The 17,492-nt window shown below is 42.4% G+C and overlaps 1 protein-coding gene across 1 annotated transcript in view; it reads left to right on the top strand.

Moving 5' to 3' along the window:
* Positions 1 to 6,310, top strand: part of BAZ1A (bromodomain adjacent to zinc finger domain 1A) — a 52,079-nt gene extending 45,769 nt beyond the window's left edge. Inside the window, 4 exon segments of the mRNA XM_031553768.1 lie at positions 547 to 1,028; positions 2,459 to 2,604; positions 4,721 to 4,808; positions 5,293 to 6,310. Coding sequence (XP_031409628.1) covers positions 547 to 1,028; positions 2,459 to 2,604; positions 4,721 to 4,808; positions 5,293 to 5,483 — 907 coding nt within the window. The 3' untranslated portion in view covers positions 5,484 to 6,310.
* The last annotated feature ends 11,182 nt before the right edge of the window (positions 6,311 to 17,492 follow it).

Below are 17,492 nucleotides of genomic sequence, written 5' to 3'. Positions count from 1 at the left end.
TTTTTGTCTCTTCAGTACAGTTATTTGAATTGACTGAACAAAACCTCGATACAGTTCAATCTCATCTTCTTGAGAATTAAATTTGTCTCTGGGATCTTTCTGTTCTCTTTTTAATGGCTGGAAAGTTGTGAATATTAGTTACAGACTCTGACTACTGCTTAACTTGTATTTGCAACTTTTCAGAACCGCAATTTATTTCTTAGCTAATAAAGTTCAAAACTCCTAGTAGTTGCAGTTATTGTTAAAAATGAGCAGCCAGTTTAAGAAAATGGTAGGTGGTGTCCATGTAATACATTCACTTTGCACTAGCTGCAAGGGTGATCAAAATTCTGATCATTTCTTTAATGTGTTGCACATAATATTTAATTCATTTAATTAAATGAATTCAGAGTAGTGTTTAAAAGACTGGTAGTGGGGTGACTGCATTAGTGAAAGCCTGTTCACTACTAGCCTTGGGTTGTTGGGAATTTTTTAAATGCTGAATTAGAAAACTGAGAACAAAGAGGAGAACGGAATCTTGGGATAAATATAATTTTTTTTTTTAAGCCCTTCAAAGCACAGAAGACCACAGGTCAAATTTCCATTAAAAATGAGAGCGGCCAAACTCAACAATCCTTTCTCAAGTCGGAACATCCAGCGTCAGGCAAGATATGCTTCCAGGAGTCAGCAAAATACACCTAAGCAAGCAGGATCTTCTAGAGTGACCAGAAGGGGGTTAAGGAAGGTAAAATCAGCCCCTCCATCAGTGACAAAACCTACTTTAAGACTTAGCAGCCGGACCACTCGTCAGAGCCAAAGTTCGTTACAAGCAGATGTATTTGTGGAGTTAATCAGTCCTCGAAGACGACGAAGAGGAAGAAAGAATGCTGATAACGCACTGGAAAATAGTCCTTCTGATTCTCTTGGATTTAGAATCATTGATTCTACAGACTCTAATGAACGGGTTAGAAAATACCCAGTTGCTGCTCCAAAGCTTTCTCTTCCTGTTAGTGAGCCCAAGAGAAGAGGCAGGAAACGACAATCCACAGGTTAGAGAAATGTCTTAGTCCAGAATGAAAACAAAGTTCAGTTGATTGCTAAAATTGTGTGATAGAGTGAAGAAAACTAGAAGCAGTGAGAAATGATGGTTGAAGGCATTTTTGTCACAGCAAAACATTCCCTTCTTTTACAATGACAGAAGGGAATGTTAAAAAATGCCTGGTAATTTAAAGAACAAATTAGCCATTTGCCAAGAAGATACTCATGTTTGAAACTTTGTATTTGCACATAATATGAGCGTGGTATACAGAAAATGTGAAAGTTGCATGCTTTCCTGAAACCATATGAATATCTTCTTAGAGTTTGTATGCTTTTATTAAATGTGGGTAAGGTAGAGACATTAGGAATTTACAAATACAACAACAGACTGCTATGAGATAACAAATGTCATCTTTCTGATACAGGACCAACAGTGTCCTTGTTTGTGAAGCTAATACCAGCTATTTGATTGCAGAGAAGTGCTTGAAAAGCTGCAGTACCTTTTACAAACCAAAATGACGTGGTGTGAGACTGAAGAGTGTAAAGCAGCTTGCACTCCAGTGTGGCTGCCTTGTATTCTACACCATTTCTGTCCTTCACCATTGGGAGTTTCTGGGCTTATTCTGTGTAACTATCCTCATGACTTCTCTTGAAAACAAATAAAACCTGACCGAATAGAGTTTTTGTTAAAGTAAGTTATGAACAGGTGGCTTACTCTGTTTTTCCTCTAAGAAGGCTTTTCTGTGTTTAACAAATTGTTCTAAAATTGAAATCAGTGGAAAAAGTCGTTCCAAAATTAATGCAATTAATTGAAAAGGAACCCAGGAAAAGCACCCTCGTGCTTAGTATTTTATTCAGAAAAAAGAGACATTAGTGGTTAATAATAAGACCGTAACCTCGTTAATTCCTGAAGCCAAACTGTAAGTTTGGTGGTTTCAGTACCTAACGTGTCCCAAAGCAGGAGCTGTTAGTTTTTCAGACAAGAAACTGCTATTGAACACTTCAGCAGAAACAATTTTTTTTTAAGTAGCACAGAAGGAAAATCAACATATGCTGTTGTTCTAGACAGAAGTCTAAGGATTAAATAATACTCTTTCTTTAAATTTCAGGATTTTGTAACTTAAATGTGGATTATATATATTTTTTTTCTCTCCTGGTGTAACATGGCTGTTCTTGCGATCTGCCCCTGCTTACAGTGGGTAGGATGTAAGATGAGGCAGCCAAGCAGGAGGAAAAATCTGTATGTCTTACCTCCATTTCCTGTGATGCAGGGACTGAGAACTCTTTTGCAGTGCATCTTTCTACCTGCCAAATCTTTTTTTTTTTTTTTTTTACTAACTAAGATAATGTGGTTTCACTTTTTTTTTTAATTTTTACTTGTCACACTCATTTTCATCTGGTGAGGTATGGTGTTTGTTTTTTGTTTTTTTTTTTCCTGCAGAGTCATCTCCTCAGACCTCATTGAACAGGAGAAGTTCAGGACGTCAAGGAGGAGTCCATGAACTCTCTGCATTTGAACAACTTGTTGTGGAACTGGTACGACATGATGACAGCTGGCCTTTTATGAAACTGGTTTCCAAAATCCAGGTAACTTATAGAACTGTAGAAGTAATGATAACATTTGACAATCTTATTTGCTGTCAGTAAAACTTGGACTTCATAGCATCGCCCATGCAGGAAGTACATTGAGATTCAGGAAAACTCTCATGCTTCAGCTCAAATAGCTGATGCAAGAAATTTTTGGAATTACATGATATTGTGCAAAATTTTAATTATGCTTGATATCAAGAATTTAAAAAGTGAAATGTTTGACTTGAGAAAACAAACAGAGCAGTGCACTGCTATGGGTAAGCTTTATGGTTATTAATTAATTGAATTTATGCGCAGTTTGTGCAAAGATATTTTCAGAACAGGCCTGCAATAAAATAACAAGGTAGGAACAACTTCATTCTGACATTAATTATAATGCAGTAAAAAGGTAATTTCTTAGCTCAGTTCTTAATTTAATTTCCTTCTCATGTAGACTTGACAGTAGAGTAGATACAAGCCTCTAAAGCAGCATTTACTTAGTGAAAGTTCCCAAAGTACATCTGATTTTCCACAGATTGCACTGGCTCGTCAATTTCTTGTCACTGCTGGATCTATTCAACCTTAAAAAGTGCCAGTCCTCTTCAGCCTCTCTGGAGCAACTCTGTGCTGACAACAGCTATAGTCATTTTGCTGGAGCTAGTACTCAGTGTTTATTAAAATTAGCAGTAGTAACTAGTAAATGAAGAATTGAAACTTGAGTTGCAGATGCTGGGGAGCTGGAAGGCTTAATGTATCTGGACAAAAAGAATGATCTACAAATGTGAATTAAAGATGCTGGAGCAGAGGGAAGGATTTTGAATGAATTCCAGAGAAGTATCTGCCTGCTAGAGTAGTGGAATTGCATTGGGAAGTACAAGAGTGGTGAATGCAAGGAAACTCCTTAAGGAAGAATGAAGAGTTCAATTTAATTCTGATATCGAAAAGAATGCTGAAATTTGGTGCTTTCCAATTTGCCTGAATACATCACTAAAGGGTAATTCAGACAGTTGAGGAAGAAAAATTCATGAGTCCTACTTTTCCTTAATCATGCTGGAATTATTGGGTTTAATTTCTCACTGTGCTTAAGGACTCTGTGGAAAGTATATCAACTGATGAGTGTCAAGCAAGCCAGAAAGAGAAAATTCTTTGTTTTAACGTAAACAGCATTCCAAGAGGGAAAGGAATGAAAAACTTGTTCATCTAATTCTGTTTCTGTACAGATTCTTCAACCTATGTTCATTTGTAGGTTGTACTCAATATGGTAAAGTTTCAGGCAATAAAAGAGAACTAGGCTTTAGAATATTTTCAGTGATGCATGGGGGGATATTTGTTTTGTATAACAAAGTCAAATCCAGAACATAATGTGCTCTTAAGAAGATACTGTTGTTGTTCCTCCCCTCCCCCCTGTGCTCTGTGGGTAAAACAAAAACAAAGGCACTCTAACCTCAGTGCTTGTTTGGAATTCAGAATCTGTGATCCAAATGATCAGTATCCTTAAGGGTTAAGCAGCTCATTTTGTCCTTTACCACTTACCACGCAATTGCTGCGCTAAGTGGCTCTATATCTCTTGTACTTGCACACTGCATCCTGCTTGATACTGAAAGGTTCACTATCATTTTTTCAATATAACTTAATGAAATTTCAAGGAATACTGCAAAAAGGTAAACAGTAGTGGAACAAAAACGGCCCTTATTCATGGTTAAGGGACTTTTAATATTGTAATATGTTACAGGAAAATGAAACTTTTAAAATCTGGGACATTGTTTTTGCTCTCAACCAATTGGAGTAGCATTAATACCATACTGTTTATCTAGTCGTGCAATTTTGGATCTTACAGTTGTTTGCAAAGTATTGAGGATTGGATTTATGTGTTGAATTACTGGCTAACGTTTGCTGTGATTAATTAAAGTTGCTGGCAACTTTAATGATAGAAAAAATGGAAAAGCAATATCTGCACACTGATATTAACATCAGGAAAGAGAGGTGGTTCCTTGGACTCCTCTGTTTGTTCAAAATCAAAATGCTTTCTGCTAATGCGTGATTTACTTCTTTCTTCATTTTCTTTCAAATTAAGTAGAATTTAAGCTTCCATTTATTTTGTAGGAATAAAATGCTTTACTTTTTTTTTTTAAAGGTACCAGACTATTATGATATCATCAAAAAACCTATTGCCTTAAATATAATTCGTGAAAAGGTGAATAAATGTGAATACAAGCTAGCATGTAAGTATCACGCATTGAAAGAGGTAATGAACCCTGTTCTCTCTGCAAGATAAATTCTCATCCTAAAATAAAGCTGTGTCAGGATTTGAATTGTTTGGATTTTTTTTGAAAGAACTTTTACTGCTCTGTATTTAACAAGTGTTACATCTTTAACTACCAAAGTGTGTGATGTGCAGATGGATAAGAAATGAGCTGCTGAGATACTGCTGGTAATTCCTGAAGCTTTTGATGTCAGTGTGTGACATCAGTGAAATATCTGGAAAAGCTTCAGTTGTTATTGCCTGATTTGTAATCTTTCTGTTGATTATCATGGGAGTTTTAAGAATGTTTACTTCACTAACACATGGTACATACTTGATGCATGTGTAAAGAATCTGTGTTGGGAACTCTCTACTTGTTGAGTGGTGTCATTCTCCTCAATGATGCTGCTATCTGATGATGTGAGATGCACTAAGTTCATTTATTTACTTTTTTTATTTACTAGCGGAATTTATTGAAGACATTGAGCTGATGTTTTCAAACTGCTTTGAATACAACCCTCGTAACACAAGTGAAGCAAAAGCTGGAACTAGACTTCAGGCTTTTTTCCACATCCAGGCTCAAAAGCTGGGACTTCCTATCACATCTGGTAATGTGGACCATGCCGCGCCCGTGGTCAAGAAGTCACGAATCTAACCTCTGCCTTCCAAAGGATTTTTTGAGGGAATCTGCGATGTTCATGAAATGAAATGTTAAATCATGCAGTCATCATACCTGTATAAAGCAATAACAACTGTTTAACCACCTTGAAGTGTGGCCTGCACTATATTCTCAATGTAATATTAAGCACTCAGGAGAACGTAGGAAAGATTACCTTTGCTACAGTTTTATTCAGTGTCTAATAATTTTGATAGCTGTACTGGATACAGTACTGGTTTACAGAGGTTTTGTACATTTTTAATACATTCATGTGTCCAAATATCTTCTAGAAATACGTTGTTTTTTTTTCCTGCACCAAATGATCTTGTTTCATCCTCTAGATATTGTAAGAACTGTGGTATTGAGGGCTTTATCAACTCAGATAAAATCTTCTGCTGTAGCGCAGTTGAAGAAACTGTGTATGTTTAAAACTTGTTTGAGCATATCTTCTCGACACTACACATGAATGAGTACAAGGAACATATCTTTTTAAGTACTGTACCAGTGCTGGCTGGAGGTATTCAGTCCGAGTTTATTAAGTAGATATTTATTTAGCATTCAAAGTAATTTGTGAATTTGTTTTGTATTTATAAAATTTGTACTGGGGATTAAAAACAAAACAACAACAAAAGAGTTCCATAACTTTTTAAATTTTTGCCTGTGTTTTTTGTTTATCCCCTTTAACTTCTTGATGATCAATCAATAAATCCCTTCCCCTCTCCCAGTCAGTTCTTCTAGCAATGAGTAAATTTACAGGACTGTATTATAAGTTTCTATGTACAACTTTCAAAGTGTACAAATAAAATGACACATTTTTCAAAGTATTTTGAGTTTCTGACACTTATTTTGGGGGTATACGGCTCTGCCACCACTGATTTATTTGGACAAGTTGCTGGAGAGAACGCAAAAGAACTTGGTTTTGGCATGACAACCCGATTGAGCGTTTTCAGCAGATGCAGCCACTATGGTACCTGGTCTCTGTCCATTGCAAATGTTTATTGGTGTGTAAGTAACATAAGAAGAGTGTATATAAACTGTATGGTTCTTTAATTAGGATGTTTATTCTAATGATGTAAAGCCTATTAAAGCATCCTTACTGTCCTTGGTAGCGATCCTTTTTTTTAACAGAATTTTGACTTCGAATCCATGCATCCATATCTAGAGAAAAACGTATTGGAACAGAGATGGGGGGTGGGAGTGAAGAGGTTGGGAAAAACCGAAAGATGAGGTTTGCCGCTCCTGCAGCGTTTCTGGCCATATTTGCACTAACTTGTTTTGTAGCAGTGAGACCTGTATGTGTAAACAATACTTGCTATGCACTTGTGGATTTTCTTTGCCTGTAGTGGTTACTTTGCCTTAGAGATGGCAACAACAGGTGTTATCTGCAGTATGGATGGTGGTAGGGGACTGACCAGTTTGAAGGGATTTTTTGTTTGGTTGAAATATGAAAATAGTATTTTTAAAATGCCTGTTAATACTTTAGAGTTCATACATGAGCTGCTGCTTCTTCCTAGCTCTTGCTGCTGGATCAAAGAAACATTTCTTGTTCCATAAAGGTTTTGGCCCTTCCTGTCCCAAAGCGCTGAACACAGTAAGGAACTGAGCAGCAGCAGACTTGTCTGAGACTGGGTGATTGTACTTTGGTGTCCCTGCATCTCTCTAGTCCCAAGAGGTATTGACCAGCAGGTTGCACAAACAGTTGAGTGAGTTCTTGTTCACATGAATAGTGCCCCTTGACTTGAATGTGACTACTCTGGGGGGCACAGGGAGCTGGACACGCTGTGACAGATGCAATTTAAATTGTCACTGTCCCCAACCTACTCTCAGCTGTTCATTCCTATCGGTCTTTCTGCAGGGCTGTTTCCTTCAATAGCTTCCCCTTAGCACCACAAGTAGAATTTTGAGTTTGTGTAAAGTGAATGGGAGCATAACTTCAGTTTATTGCAGAGTTGTTTGTATATTTCAGTCAGTTACCAATTTTCCCCTGAGTTTGCAAACCTAAGGCCTTTGCTAAACTTAACTGACAGTGAAACGGAAAAATTCCCACTTCTCTGTGCTGCTGTGCTTTAAAACATTTGAATGTGCTGTGTATGCAAAGCAGACCTGACTCTCCATGGTGTAGTGGTGCTCATAGAGCTTACTCTCCTCTTCTGGTGGCTGCTGTGTTCTCAGCCACACAGGAAAAGCAGGTATGGTTCATCCCTGTTACTTCTCTCTCAGTGGACTGCCTTGAGGTGGTGCTTTTGTTATTGCTCTTTAATGCTCCACTTACACTTTTTCTGATTTGTCAGGAAGTCTTTTTATTACTGTTTATGTCCTCCTGCTCCCTTGGAGAAAGGGGAAATGTTTCACGTCTCCTTCACTGAGGGGCTGACATTTCATGCTCCTTGTACTCTTCTTTCCCCCAGAACAAACTCATGTCTTGCCCTGAAGATGTTTTCTCAGGCTGCCATCCAATGCCTTTACCTTGTTAGTAAGGGACATACAATACCTGCAGGAAGCTCCAAGCTGTACTTTGACAAAGAAAGATGCTGGAAAGAACAGGTTCAATGGCTTCATCTTAGGTTCACAGGTTCTAACTAATGGGGCTTTACCTGACTCTTCAAGTATACATGGGCAGTAGGCTTCCTTGAGCTCTGACGTAGCTGCTTTCAGAAGCAGAATTCTGACTAAATCCATAGTGAAAGCCTTTCCCTTCTCAGTAGCGCTAATATATTGTAGCCCAGTAGGTATCCAAAAACTTAACAGCAACTCTTCCTGCTGTGCAGATTCTGTCTCTGTTCCCTTCTCCTGCCCCTTTCTTTCAACACAGAGTTGGGAAATAGTGAGTAACCATACTTGGCACTTCCTTCTGATGCTTTTTGTACATGTTAATTCTTTCATAACCATGGGACCAGTTCCTTTGGAGGAACTGGGTTTCAGGTCCAAATAATGTCTCCTCCAGTATATCTCTGTGTTTCCTTAGCAACTCTCTCTGTTTCTGATCACTACATATGGTCAGGGATTCAGGAGACAATCATTGGTGTCCAGTCACTGCTGCTGTTGGAAGCTGCCCTTTCCACCCAAGCAGATCTAGGTCGAAAGGAAAAGACTTGTTTTTAGAGCTCTGCCTTCGGATGCTGGCTGCTTGTACTTTGCTGTGCGTGAGCAGCACGACGCAGCAAAGCTGTTGTGCCTTGGCCTCTGTCAGCAAGCCAGTCATCTCCTCAGCTGCTGTGCCCTCTGACAGATTCATCTGGTGGCAGCTGAGCTCCTGGAAACCTTCAGCAGTGCTGGAAGGCTGTGATGGAGGTAAGGTAGCTCTATCTGCTGCCAGGGGCTTGCGCTGAGGCCTCCACAGCACATGTCCACTGATGTGCTCAACTGTATGTCCAATACAAGGCCTGAGTAAAAAGTCCTCTTGGAGAATCTCCAGTTACCAATAAAGTTTCCCATTTTGGGGCACTCGAGCTTGAAGATGTCTGGATTAAATCAAAAGGTAAATGACTTGTGTGGCAAATCACAGTTACAAAGGCAGATAAATAAAGCCATCACTTTGACTCCCATCTGTTTTGAAGGAGTGCTGAAGTGTCCCTGAAACATACCTGTGTATTGCAGAATTTGGGAACAACATACATGTTTTTAAGTTATGTGGATACATGTGTATATCTGTACAAAGTTTTGAGTTTTTAATTGCTGTAATCCATCTACTTTTACAATAATATTTACCATTCACAAGCGTTGTACTTCTGTGCCTTTAAAGGTTACATCTCCAGTACCTGGGAAAATGATGCTGGAGATGAGATCTACAGAACCCACCAATGCTTTGATCAGAACTTGGCTCCCTCCAGCTATGTCATAGCAGCAGCAGCAGCCCATGTTTGGAGCTGTGGGGACAATGCAGCCGTGACTGTATTTAAGCTTCTTATTCTTTTGGTAAGCGCTCAGACAATTCTGATTGCTTGGGGTGAGGCACCTGCGGGTAGATGATCAGAGCTACATTCTGGCAGATGGATGCTTTTCCAAACCCATGCTTTGTAATACTTGGAGTACGCTGAAGTACTAAATGCCACCATGAAATGTAACTGAAATGTTTTCAGTGGCAGAAGGCCACAGACAGATTATGTTTTCCAAAATGTACACAAATGCTGACTTTGGGCTTGTCTCTCTGCCTTAATATAGGCAGGCTTCTCTAGGCTTTGTAGCACTTCTTTTCTGGAAAATTGGTGATTTTCTTTTCCTTTTTTTTTTTTTTGTACCTCTGCAATTATTTTTCTGTGGAAGGAAAGAAAGAAAGTGGTTTTCTGATACTTATGAGGCAATTGAATAGCAGGGCTGCCTGGAGCAAGGCCACGCGTGCTACCGGCCACGAGTACAGCACCCTGCCCTCCTACTGTTTGCAGAATGCATCCAGCTGTTCAATTGGGCCAAGTTTGCTCTGAGGACATTACATCACAGCATGTTCTCTGAAGCACTGGTACTGTCTTTATCCTCAAACCTCGGTGGCAGAGTGCCAGCACACATTAATTGCCCGGCAGTCACAGTATGCAGTGCTGGGATCTCAGGGCTGGGTACTGCCTGAAGCACATGGAGGAATGGAAAATGGGGTGCTGGAGGTATAATTTCCATTGTGATTTGTAGTAAAGTTGCAGAGGGTATTCACGCTTTGATAGCTTGATTTTAATACAGTCAAGCTTGAGTGTTGTTTGCTATTCTTAGTTTATGAGTTTATTTAGACTTTATAAACTGTCTCCTAGATTGAGTCCCATAAGAGCATATATAATAATAATCTACGTGTTTTTCTATTTTTCTTCTCCAGGCACCTTACAGAACAAATTAGCTTAGAGAGGAAAGGACTTTACAGAGAGCAATCATACTGTGGCTTGGCTCCTGTGAAACACCAGAAATGCAATGCAGGATGCTGAAGTGTTTGGGTTGGGAATTTGTATGTGGCTTTGCCTGTGGGATCAGGGCATGATAGTTCCTTTTCATGAGCATTCCTGCCTAGATCCTGCCATCAGTCACATGTTAAGCTCTGCAGTCCTGGCACTGCTCGAGTCCTGCTGTCACGGGAGGACACTTTCACAGTGACCGACAGGTTCAGGGATCCGGCTGCAGTTATAAATATTCCTGTGCCCCAGCTATCCTAAAGCCCATTCTCATCCACCAGCAAGTGACCTCAGCTCATGTATTTAGCATGTTATGCTTAGTTAATATTTTATTTTTAGATTGCTCTCTGAGAAACAAAAGCATATTGGTTTTCAAATGCTTAATGCGTTGTGAGGGATCTTGCAATGCTGGGGACAGACGCATGAGTAGTTTACCTCATGCATCTCTTGGTTCCTTAGCTTGTGCTTCTCTTACTTCTATAGTGTGTCCATCTTTGTTTTTAAGAGATTCCTAAGAACCAGTCCTTTTATTCAGCCTTCATCAAACAATATAATTTCCTTACATCTAGGTGCAATGCTGCAGTTCTAGATCTGTCTGGAGCAATTTTAGCAATGTCAAAACAGAAGAAAAAGTATCAGTCGCTTTTTGTTGGGCTTTTACAACTTCCAATCTCAATGGGCCATGCAACTTAATCTCCCCTGTCCTGGCACTTTTGCAATGGCTTCCTCAACTGCTGGGCTGGATTTAATCCTTTCCTGGTGAATGTTTTTTGTGTTGCAATGATGTCTCCTTAAGGTGAGCCTACAAGTCATGGATGTGATGATAACTTCAAGGGCTTTATCCCCAACTACAGCAGGAAGAGAAGTACACAGAGGTGAGATGTCATCTTCAGCTCAGTAGCAGAACTGGGCCCAGGCTGCAGGATGTGGGATTAGTGTTTGCAGTATGAATGGGCTGTGTACATCCTGCTCTGTGCATATCCAGCCACTGGAGGAGAGTCCTGTGTCCCACGAGCAGCCCTTGTTGTCTCCAGGGCCCACTCCTTTGGACCCTTTTGTAAATAGGAGCATAGCAAATTTGCATTGTGTTCCTTACGTGCTAACTAGCCCAAATGTTTTGAAGGTTTGCATGCCTCTGTCCAGGAGGAAAAAGGATTCTTAAATTGTTGCCACCTCTTCCCAGAGGTGCACCAGCTTATGCTGTGCAATCTGCTGGGATGTCTGCCCACATCCCAGCTGTTGGCAGTTGTTCTCTAAGAATCATCCTGAAGCCAGCCAAAAAACCGCCTCTTCCAGCTGTAGCAACTGCTCTGCTGAGTGGAGCTGCTCTGTCTGTCCTGAACAAGGTTTCAGAACCCTAGGCAAGTCCTTTGAGCTCCTTTGTCTAAGTACTACCACACTTGTATACTAAGTTTTGTATGCTAAACAAGTGAAGAAGCAATTGCTGAGCCACAGTACTGAAAAGTAAGAAAACAGAACACTGTTAAAAAAAAAAAATCTGTTCCCATGCTGTGGAAAATCCATAGAAAATCTAGTCTAAGAGCAGGCTTTGACTTCCTAAACTTGGAGAGAAAAGTAGTTCAAGACTGGCAACATAAGGGCTGGACCTGTGTAAGTCACAGTGGAAGAAGTACAAATTGCAGAATGTCAGTGAGTGATGTGCTTGGAGGCAGACCTTACAGCAGCAGGAGACACATGAGCCAGGTGCATGGCGGTATTCTGCTGAACAGCTCCTGTTGTGATGGACAACTTTCTTGTTGTGGAAAAGCAGGGAGATTTTAGCCATAAAACTGAAGAGTTTAGTGGAGGGTGAAATTGCGACTGGAGAAATACCTCTTGGGATCAATGAGTTGATTAACATCCCTGCTAACTTCAGGCATCCCAACTTTACAGCTCCTCTGGAAGCTCCTGACAGAAAGCAGCAGAATTATTAATGGCATCTCCTCTGTGCTACTCATGTGTGTGTCCTTGAATAGTGACAGGAAGGAGCCTGGGGCTGCTGGATTCCTCTGCAGCTGGAAATGGCTGCTGTGGGCTGGGGGAACACGCAGAAAGAGCAGATCCCAGCATCACTTCCACAGAATCACAGAATGGCCAGGGTTGGAAGGGACACTAAGGATCATGAATCTCCAACCCCCTTGCCCCAGGCAGAGCCACCAACCTCCCCATTTAATACTAGACCAGGCTGCCCAGGGCCCCATCCAATCTGGCCTTGAACACCTCCAGGGACGGGGCATCCACAACCTCTCTGGGCAGCCTGGTCCAGCACCTCCCCACTCTCATAGCAAAGAACATCCTCCTGACATCCAACCTAAATCTTCCCTCCCTCAACTTAAAAACATTTCCCCTTGTCCTGCTGTTATCTAGCCTTTCAAAGAGTTGATTCTGCTCCTGTTTGTAGGCTCTCTTTACGTTCTGAAAGGCTGCAATAAGGTCACCCCACAGCCGCCTTTTCTCCAGGCTGAACAAGCCCAGCTCCCTCAGCCTGTCTTCATAGGGGACGTGCTCCAAACCCCTGATCATCTTCATGGCTCTCCTCGCGACCCTCTCCAATAGCTGTCTTTCTTGTTCTGTTCAGACCTGGATTTCCCATGCTTTGCACTTCCCTGTGCAGCACACTTCTGCTACTGGCACAAATGGAGAGAGCGATGCTCTTCAGACCCAAAGCAGGGTTCTCCAGCCAAAAATGAGCTGGCAGTGCCAGAAAACTATTTGGCTTTTCCTCCTCCAGTTTTCACAGCTGGCATGCTTTCAGCTTGAAACATTTAAACATTTTAGGTGACCATGCCATTAGCTCATTTTGTAGGAAAAAGTTATGTATGTGAAACAAGAATACAAAGGGTTTTGGATTATCCAAAAGAGGTTTCCAGCTGATCAGTACTTCCAGCAAATTGCGCTGTTGCTTTTTGGCTGCTTGAAGAACGTTTGGACTTTCATTTGATTAGGAAAAATGAAATAAAATCTATATTTTGTTTTGCATTACTGTCTATACTTGCAAAGCAGTCTGGCAGCTTTTCCTCTGTGTAACCAGCCAGCATATGGGTCAGATCTATACATTTGGTTTTCCAAAGGTCGCTTTGGCTACTTTCTTGCCGTGTCACTGCAATAAGCATTATTCTGTGAAGCACAGCACTGACTGTGCCTTCCAGAAAATGATGCTGCTTTTCACATTTCCAATCTTTAGAGGGGATTTAGCACACACATCCATGCCTGCTACATAGCCAGGGTTCTGCTTCACTCTGTGTATAGATATATATATGCCTATTCAATGCAGCATTGTTAGAGCAGCAAACTTCCCAGAGCTGGTATTATCAGAAGTTGCTAGTGACAAGGAAAGTCTGACCTCACTGTTTGCTTGAAACTGAAGTTTCAATAAGTATTGTTGCAACGAGCTGCATTTCCTTCCTAGGGAGGCAGGATACTCCGCAACTCAAAGTGTGACAGGGGCACCAAGCCCCCTGCCCTGCTGCTGAGCATGGCATGGATTCGTGAGTGACCTCAGTAGCTCAGGGAATGGAGGGATAGTGCCCATTGGGTGGGGACACTTTGTTAATGATTGCAATAGAGAGCTTGCAGGCACTGCAATATAAATGCTACAAGTAGTATAAATGGGAAAAAAAAAAATGTAGCCTTTACCACGGAATGAAGGTTTTCTTAAAAACAAACAAACAAATAAATAAAGATGGTAATGGTGTCAGTGTTGAATAATTGATACGCAGCCAATGGCTGATCGAATAAATCCTTCCTTACCTGGGACTGTGTTGTGAATTTGTCTCAACTGTGAACAAGAGGCAGCAGGAAGACAGATGTGGGAAGAAATTACTCCTGGGAAAAACGCATTTTGTCGGGCATGTGGGCATTTATGAAGGCTATTGGGGTAAACAGAAGTTACTTCTCTCAGCACTGTAAACGTGCAAGGCTGTGTGAATGTAGAACACATGGTAATTACTTAGAAATCATTTTTTATCTTGTGTATATTCATGAATAGTGCTGAGCGAAATTTCCCTCTGTATTAGATTTTGGGTGACTTTTTTGGTTTTGTTTACCATTCTTCTGCCATTAGTTTCTCTCAAAGGAGGATTTTTCATTCCCTTCTTTGATATGCTTAAACATTGTCACATGTAGTGACATGATGTCACTACAGGGCAACTCATTTTTATTAAATCTGTCCTTTCCTGCCTATGGGCCGCTTGCTGGACAGTGGGAGCCTGGGGCCATGACCCACCAGCAGGATTTAGTGGTCCCAAGAGAGCAGCTGCCTCCGAGAGCATCAGCTATTGCAGTCTGCGCCCCGGAACTGACTGAACTTTGTACTTACTTCAATTGAGTGCTGAGACTTTCTGCTACTCCAGCAAACAGCCACACAAATTTCTCTGCCTTCTGTTTACAGCTCTCTTCATGAAGGTGGGTCGTCAGCATCTGAAGGGATCTGAAGTCTGACAGCAGAATTCAACAGGTCTCTGAGTTGAACCTGTAGGCGAACAGCCCCACTTTCTTCTATCTCAAATGAATTATTTTATGAAGCTTAATCACTTAATTAAGGATCTTAATTACTTTTGTGACCTCTATCTTTCCACCAGATTTAACTCAGACAAGCTCACAAGTTGAGTTATGGGGCCAAGGAGCAGCCCAAGTGATGGCAGGGACATGGATGAGGCCTGGTGCTGGCCTCACCTCTGCAGGAAATTGGCTGGAATGACACTGCTGAGCTCAGTGACACAAGAGGAGCAGAGAGCGCAAAAGCAAGGGGCTCTGAATTAAGAGAGCCTGAATGCAGAAGGCAGCTCTATTCGTTACCATTATTTCATGCCAATGAGCACCCAGGAGCAGAACCCAAATGAGCAGTGCCTTCTGCTTCACCATGAGTCACTGCCTCTGTCCACAGACGGTGAGGGGGACATGGAGGTTTCCTCAGAGGCGTGTGCTCAGCACAGCATGTCACTGCATTGCAGGGCTATTTCGGTGGGGCCTGGTGGGATGCAGGCATTGTGGCACCTGGGCAGTGAAACTTGATGCTTCCTGCATGCTGCCAGACCTGACGTGGGGACCAGAGGAATAGCAGCTTTGTCCCAGTGTGTTCCTGCAATACGTGTTTTTTTTTCTTCTGGTCATTATTGTCTTTGGCTGGTTATCGGCCATTTCTGTGGCCTCCCAAGGTCACCATTGGACTCCATCACAAGTTTCTGTTCTGCTGGCTGTTGTTACCAGGAGTCCAACACTCATTTTCTTGAAAATGAGAAGCCCATCTGTTTACTTCTGACCTCTCTGACTGTTAAACTTGTTTATCTCTCATAGATTTCTATGAAGTCATAAACTTGTTTATCATAGATTTCTATAAAGTCATAGAATACCCTCTCTTTAATCCTTTTCAGCACTCTGGTGACTGCCAGGTACAGTCAGGGCCCTGGGGCAGCATCCCGCCAGGCTGGAGGGCTAAGTTAGGCACCCGGTGAGGTGAGCAGAACAATGAGCACTGTGCCTCATTATTCAGTTTCCATGGCAGTGAGCAGGAGGTGAGTCATGCCTGATCTTGACTTGTCATCCTTGGAGCATCAGCCCAGCTGTGCGGCTCCGGGACTGGTGACTTCTCTTCCACCCCTTGCTGTCTGTGCCTCAGTGTGGGAAGTGGGGCTCTGTGCAAGTGGGGAGGGTGTCCTGTGGAGGCATGAAACTGGGGCACTTTGGTGGGCTTGTACAAGTGTTAGGAGCAGCCTGCTGAGGCCACAGCAATGTTGGGATTTAGTGGCAATGCAGGATGTCCTGCATATGTGCGTGACTAAATCCATTCTCAAATGCTATGAATCCCTTCCTGCTGCTTTCCCGGTGGCCTCCTGGCATTGGGTGCAAGGACACAGAAGGGCACGTGCCATGAATACTGACACGCTACGGTGTCTCAAATGGGTTTGTGATTCACCAAACCATGCTGAGCAGCTGGAGTTCACCAAAGCCTGAAAAGCTGTGCGGGAGACATCCTAAAATGGGGCTGAAGAGATGGTCTCATTGGACTTACATTGTTGTAAGTCCATCATAAAACTGCATCGGGAGAATTATCCATTTTAGGAGTTGTGCTGTTATTTCCCATAATTTTTCACCTATCCTACTTAATTACTTGTATGATCAAAAGCACATGTTGCATTTGAAGACTGAATTGTGTTATGGATTACAGAAAATGCAATTATGCAGTACCAACCCTCTTCCTGGGTCTGACGCTGCTGGCAGCACAAACAAAGGAGTGGCGATTGGCTGGAACAAAGTGGCAGCAGAGCTGCTGTCTTTGGCTCTCTGTTGGCAGGGACTGCATGGATGTGAGGGGCTGGAGCCATAGTGCATCTATAGGGTAGTGGCCTTAGGGCTGATGGGCCACATTTTGGATCTCACTGAGTTCAATTCAGGTCTGAACTCTGAAATCAGAGAGGGCAGGATGTGACACATCATGTCAGCATGGTGGCATGTGGTAATGGAGAAAGGGGGGAAAAAACCCACACATCACACAGCACAATATGAACATACCCATCTGTACACATACATGCACCAATTTGGTGCACCAAGACACCATTAGCAGCTCGGGTGCTTTGGGGAGCTGGGTGCTCACGCGCACTTATGGGTGGATCCTGCCTGCTCAAGAGCCCTGGGCTGCCACACAACAGCTCATGGGATGAGAGCTGCGTTGTCCCCACACCATGTTGCGCTGGAGACACAAAGGTCCACGTCTGTCCCGTGCCTGACCCCTGCCTGACCCAACACAAGTGGCACGCTCTCAGGAGGGCCGTTCCTTCTTGTTTTCCTAGAAGCTGTCTTCCTATCTTTTAATACTACTACTTCACCCTTGTGTGCTGTGCCCTGCCCCGTCATATCAGCGGTTCTTTCAGACACCTCTCTGTGCTGCCAGGAGGTGCTGTCCCCGTGCCAGGCTGCCCAGATCAGTGCTCACAGACCGACGATAGCCATAGCAGCAGCACAACTCCCATTCAGAGTGGAATAAGGAGATGGCAAACAGCAGCAATAACACATGCCCCTTGCGTGGGGTGCACAAAGCCCAACCCCGGGCCACGTCGGGCAGGGCAGCGATGCGAGGGACAGTGACTGCCGAGCGGCACAGAGTACCTACGCTGAGAGCGGCCGCTCGGAGCGAGCCGCA

This window comes from Meleagris gallopavo, chromosome 5 (genome assembly GCF_000146605.3).
Source record: "Meleagris gallopavo isolate NT-WF06-2002-E0010 breed Aviagen turkey brand Nicholas breeding stock chromosome 5, Turkey_5.1, whole genome shotgun sequence".
Classification (NCBI taxonomy): Eukaryota; Metazoa; Chordata; class Aves; order Galliformes; family Phasianidae; genus Meleagris; species Meleagris gallopavo.
Note: the sequence above shows the minus strand (reverse complement) of the source record. Positions and strands in the feature narration are given on the sequence as shown.